The sequence below is a fragment of the Strongylocentrotus purpuratus genome, unplaced genomic scaffold, assembly GCF_000002235.5.
Source record: "Strongylocentrotus purpuratus isolate Spur 01 unplaced genomic scaffold, Spur_5.0 spur5_scaffold_1, whole genome shotgun sequence".
Classification (NCBI taxonomy): domain Eukaryota; kingdom Metazoa; phylum Echinodermata; class Echinoidea; order Camarodonta; family Strongylocentrotidae; genus Strongylocentrotus; species Strongylocentrotus purpuratus.
Window position 1 is genome coordinate 27858552 of NW_022145594.1, and position 9937 is coordinate 27868488.

At 39.4% G+C, this 9937-nt stretch overlaps 1 protein-coding gene across 1 annotated transcript; it reads left to right on the plus strand.

The window, feature by feature from the left end:
• Positions 1–858: 858 nt before the first annotated feature.
• LOC589827 (UDP-glucuronosyltransferase 2A1) lies at positions 859–8174 on the plus strand. Its single transcript, XM_789460.5, has 6 exons — positions 859–1286; positions 3536–3859; positions 4384–4635; positions 5553–5775; positions 6966–7185; positions 8084–8174. The coding sequence occupies exons 1-6, from the start codon at positions 966–968 to the stop codon at positions 8172–8174; spliced, it is 1431 nt and encodes a 476-aa protein (XP_794553.4). The 5' UTR covers positions 859–965.
• Positions 8175–9937: the final 1763 nt, after the last annotated feature.

Sequence of the window (9937 nt, forward strand, 5' to 3'; positions counted from 1 at the left end):
CGTGTGCCTCTATTACTACATAAATTTAAGAACAACTTAGTCAGTTAGATAATTTTCTTTTCCTAAACAAGACAATTAAGGAAAATTTATCGTCTCGATGTCGAATTTCGTTTACCCTCTTTGTTATCTTTTCCTTTCCATCTCTACATATCTTTTAGTATCTTTTTTTTTTTACTGGGGCATGTTCATGATAAAAATGATTGTGAAATAAAGGTATTCTTGTTACGCTCGGGTAAAGATTGAAATGCGGTGTACTGCGCATGAGTTTGATTGTCCGAAAGAGAGAGAGAGAGAGAGAGAGAGAGAGAGGGAGGGAGAGAGAGGAGAGAGAGCGAGAGAGAGAGAGAGAGATGAGAGAGCGCAAGAGAGAGAGACAGACAGACAGACAGAGAAAGAGAGAGAGAGAGAGAGAGAAAGAAAGAGAAAGAGCGCAAGAGAGGGAAAGAGAAAAAGAGGGAGAGAGGTGTATACTTTTGGGGTCATGCGGTGTATGAATATTACAAACCGGAACAATAGAAGAACTCTCGTGCGAATAAAAACTTAATTCAAGCGAATAAACCGGCGAATAAATCACAAAAGCTTACGTACGTGACCTTCGTCAAAAGATAGACCATCTACAGTGTTCAGTGAATACATGTATATAAATTTATATGAGAAGCAGGGATTCCAATCAGTACACTGGTTATGCTATGCTGGTAGCATACGTGCAATATGCTACTCTCACGTTCCATAGTTCAATCGTTTTGATATCATATCGGGCAATAACAAAAGAATGCACGAAGTATTTCATTCCGTTCGATATGCGCTAAAATATGTGAATGGACGCTATTTATCTGTAAATATATAGGTCTCGCAATGGAATGCTAATCTTTTTTGTAGGGATATATTATTACTCGATCTCCGACATTGGTACATCATTCATATCTCGATCTGTTAACAACCCGAGTTCCTCGGGGAGCAGTTGAATGGCGAATACATCACTTCTGCCGCGGAGACAAAGTCTGGTCCCGTTCATATGTTTCTGTGTTATGATTTTTACCCTACCTTCAAGCCAGGGGGGCAACGTCCTCATCACCACAAGTCTGGGGGAAGGTTCACATTATTTTGTTGGGAAGACGATCGGAAAGTACCTGGTGAAACATGGTCATAATGTAACGATGCTAGTCAGCAAAGCTTATGCTCATCGGGCTGAAAATCCAGATGACGCGGAACTGAATTTCATCGTTTTTCATCAGTCAGCCGAGCAGATTGAGTCAGTGAAAGAAAGACATTTGTCCTACTCAAAGGTAGGCCCTATTTCATTGCAATTTATCATTTAATAGTTCAAGGACAGTAGAGTGATTGAAAGAGGACTCCCAGCTTAGGATTACATCAATATGAAAGTGATAATAAGGAAAAGACGCGCCGTCAACTACTAGACGCGATTGTATAATCAAAACAAAGGTATATAAAATTACAATATTATAAAGCACATCATACCATAACTTATTCAAATGAGGAAAATAGATATTTTGCGTTTTCCAATTAAGATTAATCTTAAAAAGTTAAGGCAGTTTCTTTCATATGTGTTTGTTATTTCAAAATAGTATTGCAAATTTCATAGAACTCACAGTTTTAAAATAACTATAAAGTACATGTATATACCTGGTAGTGGCGTAATGAAAAAAAAAAAAATCCTTTTTTTGGGGGGGGGGGGGGTAGAAAAAAAATCCGCATCACCCAACTCTTACATGCAGGCTCCGCTGAACGTTTTTAAAAAGTGGAGTCTAGAGGCAAAACTTATCTCGAGTGTATAAACTGTGTTGTTATCAGGGGCGTCGCTAGACCTGTTGCAGTGGGGGAGGGGTGTAGAGGCCACCGATTACTGACAAAACGAGCCACCAATTACCAACAAATATATTAATGCCAATGTCCCAAAGTCTACAAATTTAAACCTATCAACCCGGGGCCAGGAACTAAGTTATTTTCAGTCCCCCCCCCCCCCCCCCCCCCCCCCCCCGTGAAGCGCGGAAGCTTTGTCACTTCATTAAATTATTAGAGAAAGAAAACGATCTGTTGTACCGTTCTCGACTCTTAAATATTATTTCGCCCCTCCTACGCGAATCGCAGAAGCTATGACGAGTCATTTACTTATTAGAGAAAGAAGACGATTCATTGTACCGTTCTTGACTCTTAATCCTTGTCTGAATTCAGTTCCACCCCCCCCCCCCCCCCCCCCCCCCCCCCCCCCCCCACCTCCCGCGCAAAGCGCGGAAACTTTGCCGTTTCAATAAATTATTACTCTTAATCCTTGTTTGAATTCACTTTCGCCCATCCCAATGGAAGCGCGGAAACTTTCACGATTCATTAAATTTTTTGAGAAAGAAGACGATTCGTTGTATCGTTTCGTTGTCTGAATTCAGTTTCTCCCCTCCCGCGCGAAGCGCATAGGCTTTGACGTTTCATTTAAATATTACTCTTAATCCCTGTCTGAAATCATTTTCGCCCAATGGCTGCTCGTAGCCCGGAAGCTTTCACATTTCATTAAATTATTAGATAAAGAAGACGATTCGTTGTGTACCGCTCCCGACTCTTAATCCTAGTCTGAATTCAGTTGCCCCCCTCCCGCGCAAGAAGCGGAAGCTTTGCCGTTTCATTATTATTATTAGAGAAAGAAGACGATTCGTTGTACCGTTGTCTACTCTTAAGCATTGCCTGAATTCAGTTTCCCCACTGGGTCCCTCAACGGTACACGTGCAGTCAGGGGCGTACGCATGATTTTTTTTCGAGGGGGGGGGGTTAAAATTTGAAAATCGCGTCGAAAATTTCGCAACGACTCAGCCACCCGCTGGGTAAGCGGGGGGGGGGGGGGGGGGGGGGGGGGGTAAGAGCACATTTACACGAAACAAATTGGTCCAGAATTTAATGGGAAAAAAATCCTCTGGACGGCCATGCATTAATATGGCTCAAGGCATGGGCACACACAGCATTTTGTTATGTTGGGGACCGGGGTAAAATGCAATAAATTATTGAAAATTTATTGCATTTTTTTTTTTTTTTTTTAATTTATGGAAACTGCCCCCTACCCTAGCCCGTCCGCTGGGTACATTCATGGTTCAGTGACAAAGCAATGGCCTCGTAACTGTGAGGCCCCAGGATCAAAACCGTGACGATGTGCTATATTAGTGCCATTTTGTGGGGCATTAATCCTCATTACTGTCATTTATGACTGAAGGGCGTAGGTCCCCTAGTTGATAAGCATAGTAGGATACACATGCTTTAGCAGTCACGCAAAACACAAATTGGCAAATTATTATTCAATAAAATCTGAGAATGTATACTATTATCTAGATCTATTAGGAATATTTTTTTTTTTAATTCCATAAATTGGGGTAAAACAAAAATATTCCAACTATATGAGCGACAGTGTATGTTGACCCCTCCCCCTCTTATTTTTGTATTATTTATTCATTCACATATTTATTTATTCAATATTCATTTATGTAAACATTTGTTTATATATTCATTAATTCATTAAATTATTCATTTTTGATAGAATGCACTAGAACCGAGTGGCGCGGCGTACTTGTATAAACTCATTCAAGCACATCGGAAGGGGGCCGCCGACGACTGCGATGAGCTCCTCGGACAGAACCCCGACGTCATGCGCCGACTCGAAGAGGGGAACTTCGACGTGGTCGTCTACGACATGATCTGGTTGTGCAGCTTGATGTTGGCAATGAAACTGAACGTGCCCGCTGTGTTATCCTCCCCCATGGCTGCCCCGACGATGCTCTCCATGTACGCGGGAAACCCCGTGAATCTGGCCTACACTCCCGATGTAATGAATGGTTATAATAACAAAATGACATTCTTCCAGGTTAGTTTATTTGTTTTTATCTATCTAGTCGTTATTCGTTATTGTTTCAATTATTCATTCATTCATTTCTTTATGTTTTTTTTATTTATTTATTTATTTAATCATTTGATTTTACTCATTTATATGTATAAATTATATTCAAATATATTAATTTATAAATATCTTTCTACAATCATTCATTTTTCCATTCATTTATTGATTAATTGAATTCAATAATTACTGTACATTTCTATACTGCTATACTACTACTACTACTACTACTAGTACTACTTCTACTATACTACTATTACTACTACTACTACTACGACTACGACTACGACTACTACTACTACTACTGTGGTTTCTCTTCTTATTCTACTTCTACTTCTAGTCTTATTCTACTACTACTACTACTACTACTACTACTACTACTACTACTATTTCTTCTACTTCTACTAATACTAATACTACTACTACTATAGAAGAAAATAAGTACTCACATGCCTTTTACTTTTCTTTATTTATTGTTTATTTTCTGTTTACAGCGTGTAAACAACGTGATTGCCAACCGAGTTTTATATTCGTTATTGGAGTACCATCATGTACCGTACAATAGTATCAGAGAACGACACCAGATCAGACCGGATTTATCCGGTTCTATCGCAAATTTGGTCGGGACCTATACCGATCTGTTCCTGGTCAATCTGGATTTCGCCGTCGAGTTCCCGCTCCCGCTCAACCCGAACATCATCACCATGGGGGGCATCACGGCCAGGCCGGCATCATCTTTACCAAATGTAAGATATCTTCTTTTAACACGGTCTTTGAAAAATGTGTTTCGGTTTTTTAAGGATGAAAATAATAAGAAAGGGGGAAAACAGACGGATAAGCAAACAAATATGAACGAAAGCCAGAAGAAAAACATCTACCGAATATTTACGGAGTTTAGAAGTATTTTTATGCGAGAAAAGTTGCATGTTTTATTACTTTAACTGAACCCGCTCAAGATCAGCTCTATCTATTCTGTTAATATTTTCGAAAAACGCAAGTATACAAAAGAAAATAATATATAACAAGTAAAAACTTCAATTGATGTAGCCCCGCCCTCACCTCTGTTTCTCTCTCCTTTTCTCTCTGTCACTCTCTCTTTCCCTCTCTTTCCTCTTCTCCATCTCTCTCTTACTCTCTCTCTCCCTTTTTCTTTTACTCTCTCGATCCTGTAGATGTCATTTTATCACTCTCTATATGTCATTTTTTATAACACATTGAAAATGAGCTTGCATCAAAGCTCGTAATGATGACAAACACGATGACTTTCAATTAGCAAAAACGCTCATCCTTACTTTCCGTTGTTGAAGGTTAAAACTTTTAAAAAATCACTCTATTTTTGGTAGTTATTGATCTTATACTGTATAATTTGGTTTAAAGGGAAAACCAAAAATACTTGGATATGGTAAAACGGAAAATCTGTGAGTACTGAATTCTTTTAGGACAAACCGGTATGGGATAAGAAAGTTGTTAACAATATGTGATTTAAAAAATGCATCGTAAGGTTTTATTTATGCTAAAAAGGTTGAGAGAAATCCGATATACGACAAGAACCTTTTTAAAACTTGTCATTGATGAAAAATAAAATACATTCTGGTTTGCTATAATCCTGCAACAGCATACGTTAACAATGGTATCCTATTCCCTACTTGTCACTTTTGGCTAGGACTTGGAAGCATTCATGCAATCTTCTGGCGATGGGGGCGTCATCTTGTTCACTCTGGGTTCCTACGTCACGCATATCAAGCCGGAGTTCCTGGAGCCGTTCGCAGAGGTCTTCCAGCGATATCCGCAGCAGAAGATCCTGTGGCAGTTGGCAGGTGAACACAAGTTCAAACTGCCGCCGAACGTGAAGACGATGCCGTGGCTGCCACAGAATGATATCTTAGGTAAGGAACACGCAGAGTGTTCCTCTGTGTGGTCATAAGAATTACCATTTAAAAAGAGATGTCATGGTCCAGTGGAAACATTTTCGGAATGTAAATCACAAGGTTCGGGGTTCGAGTCCCGCCATTGCACTAATGTCCTTTTGCAATACGTCAATTTACATTTGCCACTCTCTACCCAGACATACAGGTTTGACTGAACTGTCAGACTTGTCTTACTGGCCATACTCAGACCTGATTACATTACACAACCCCAGAAGATCCTAAAGGGACACCATAATCTCTCCTTCTCAAACATAAGGTGTGACGCGGATGTTTATCGGCTCACCTTCTTTCCAAGAAACATTCGGGCCTGAAATCTCCTTCCCCCCAACATTGTTGCCTGCAATTCAGTAGAAACATTCAAAACAAGACTCGAGGAAGCGATCCAAAGGGGCAATAGTTTAAGTTACATTCACAGGACTGTAAAGAGACGGGACTCAACTAAAAGCTGTATTAAATACACTAACCACTCTCTATTGAACGCTAGCATTCGTATTGGTCACGATATATCCCACTTGAGGATCAGGACCAGAACAGAACATATTCAGATTCGGTCTCTATGAACGCCATCTATTTACAGGTGACACATAATCGGTTTCCGTTTGGTGGCCTCGACAGACATGTTTGATGTATTCAAGTTTGCAAATTACATACATCTCTTTTAGAATCTAGCCATCTGATTGGTCGAAATTGGAGTCGTGATTTAACAATGCCAGTAATGGTCAATAGTTCATGAGTGAGATTCCCGCAAGATTCCGGGTACCGGGAAAATAGTTAAATTTTACTGCGATCCCCATCGGTTCTATAGTGTTTAAATTGTTTTTGTGCGAGCGCGGATACCATACAGTGCTTTTTGTCTGCGATTCCAAAATGGTTGTAACATTCAGTCATCTTTCCATTGAAGATTAACAGACAGTGTCTCAGATTTTCCGTGATGTTTTAACAAATCTTTACTCAAGAAAAGGATAAGGTAAGAATTCTTGTTAAATTTTTGTGTCAATTCGGTATATAAAAGTCATATCGACTGCTTACATATTGGAGGCCTGGCTGTTGGCTCTCGGGGACGTGCACATCCCCTTGAGCCTATACAACAGCCAGGCCTCTCATGGCAGTCGATATCTCTATACTATTTCACTTGTGATTGCTTTCAGGTCACCCAAAGACGCGTCTCTTCATCTTCCACGGTGGCAACAACGGGTTCTACGAGACCGTGTACCACGGTGTACCTGCCATCATAATACCCTTGACCGGAGACGCCATCGACCAAGGGGTTCGACTGAAACACCACGGTTTCGGTATCGTCCTTGACAAAACCAATGTGACTGTGGACATCCTGCGGGTCGCCATAGATGCCATTCTCAACAATGATAGGTAGATACGGTTGTGGTGCCGGGGGGTTGGGGTGAGAAATGAAGTGTTAGTCTGAAGATCTGGGGTCCAGGAGATTCTCGGTCAAAATCCTGGGGGTATCACTTTGGCAGATGTCTTCAGGGATGTTCACAAACATTGATACGTGCTGGGATTTGAGAAGGGGGTACAGGGCGAAAAGTTATAAGCTAGTGAAATCCTTGCTTCTAATTGGTTATCAGCAGATTTGTCACTGATTTTTGTCATTTGTCATTGAAAAAAGGCGTTGTGAAACGGGTCCCTTGTGTATGTTCTTTGGATTTGGAATTTACAAAAAGGGGTATGTTTTATGAAAGAGTGAGAAATTTCACGAAACGATTAACGCAAACATATGAATCCCTATTTATAATTTTGGCGAAAGTAAGGTACTTATTTTGTTAATACATGAGTTCTCGAGGGTTCTCGACAAGCCGAAAATGTTATCAAAGTGTTCTGTTCAAAGCCTGTTTTGTAACCTTGCCTATTTTTTATGCTAAAAGAGTAGTACTTTGTAGATAAAGCTTCTTGAAAATAGGCAAAGTAGGAGGTCAATACTTTCAACTCCGTTAACGATCATCTGGTACACGAATGATAATTGACATGAAGTTCCTGAGGTCCCTCCTCACAATAGTACCGTCAAAATCAAAACCCCTGCCAATCTTTGGATTAACGAGTTAAGGAGCAAGAAGGTAATGAAGGATACATGAGACTGACAAGTCGCCTACAAATTATCTGTTTTTTTAAACATCATTCAACATGATTCAACATAGTAACAGCGTTTTTGCTTTTACATACAAATTTGTGGATTGAAAATATGTGTATGGCGGAGCGCTCTTTTTGGTCTCGTTGTAATTATTAGTTTCACCTCCCTTTCCCTTTACAGTTATTCCGAGGCGGCAAAACTACTGTCCTCGCGTCTACGAAGCAGGTCGATGCATCGGGTGATCGCGCTGCATTCTGGATCAACCACGTGATCAAACATGGCGGCAGCTACATGAGAAGTCCACTCATAGAACTCAACTTCATACAGCGAAATCTGCTTGATGTCATATCGTTTTTCTTGGCCGTAATATCAGTAATGCTCGTGATATCTTGTTATTGTATGAGATGTACATTCCGATGCTGTAAGCGAATGTGTTTCACTACCAAAGAAAAACATGACTGAAAATTAGAAATACTACCTCGGCTTATTTTTATTTTCTTTTGTAATAGAATGGCCATCCCATAATCGCGAGTATCAAAAGAGATAAGTCATGCTGCCAAATAATAAAAATAGCCTTGAAGTAATGCCTAACCTAGCTCTACATGCCCTCCCAACTTTATTTCTTAAATTGTGAAAAAAGGAGGAAAATGACAGAACTGAAAAAGGGGATTGGGGGGGGGGGGGCGGGGGGGGGGCGGGAGGCTACGCGAAAAGAAGATGATGGGCCTATACAACTCGAAACTTGATGGCCTTGTTTTCTTGCATTTGAATTTTGATAAGTCTGGTGATTTGGTGTTTGATTTTTGTTTAAAGTTTTTTTATGTCATCATAATCTTAGCAGGGAAAAATCTTCATCATAGAGTGAAAATGTTGTAGCTTTTGTGAATGGTATTTTATATTTGGTATCAAATATGTTTATTATGTGCTTTTATTCTTAGCATTCAAGAACTTTTTATATAATCAAGCAAATGCATATTAATTTGGATCGATTGTATATATGTATAGGCTAAGGGTATGTTACATGTTTTTCAACAATTAGTGCGCACATTGAATCACATTTCCCCCAAGACAGTACTTCACAATGAATAATTCTACCTCTTTTTTAATTTCTTAAAATGAGTAGATCTATAGATATTGTGAACTTTCCTTTTAAAGTTGTGTAGAGATAGAGTATGTATTTAGTAGCACTGCGCCGGTCGCTCATGGAAAATATCATTTTGTATGTTATAGAGAATTAAAGAAAAAAATGATTATGATGTAATCTGGAATTCGCACCGCATATTGAGCTTTCTTAATTCAGTGCGTGATGCATTTAATCTACACTGCTTCTCTTTACCCGGGTGGATAAGTGGGTATTATACAGTTATTGACTGGCAGGGGGTGTAATATAACATTATTTGGATCGCTGAAGGGAGTTATATTTCCCAAGTGGTTATATTTTCCCGAAGCGCGCAGCGCTGAGGGAAAATATGGTCACGAGGGGAAATATAACTCCCTTCAGGTCCAAAGAATGTTATATACCCCATGCCAGTCAATAACTGTTATATTAGATAGCCCTTTTTGTGGGGGGGGGGGGGGGGGTCCAAAAAAAAATTGCCCGAAATTTTTGTTTCCCCTTTTTTTTTCGGTAATTACGGAAAAATAATCTGTCGAGATAGTTCAAGAAAGAAAAAAATTATAAAAAAATTGGGGGGGAAAAAAAAAAAAAAAAAATCGAAAAAAAAAATTCTTACCCCAAAAAACATTTTTCGGGGAAAAAAAAAAAATACCCCAAAAAGATTTTTTTTGGGAAAAAAAGAAAATGTGGAAAAAAACAATTTCAAGGGAAAAAAAAATAATTAAAAAAAAATATTGAAAAAATTAAATGGCCCTCGGTAATGGTGTAATGTGTGTAATTGGTGACATACAGTCCTCAAGAGGGCGACATGCATTGATTAAAAATATATTCATTTCACCAGCTGGTTAATATAACACCGAAAAATGACCGGCCAGGAAAATATAAAAATTTGGATCCTCACAATTGATATCACGTGA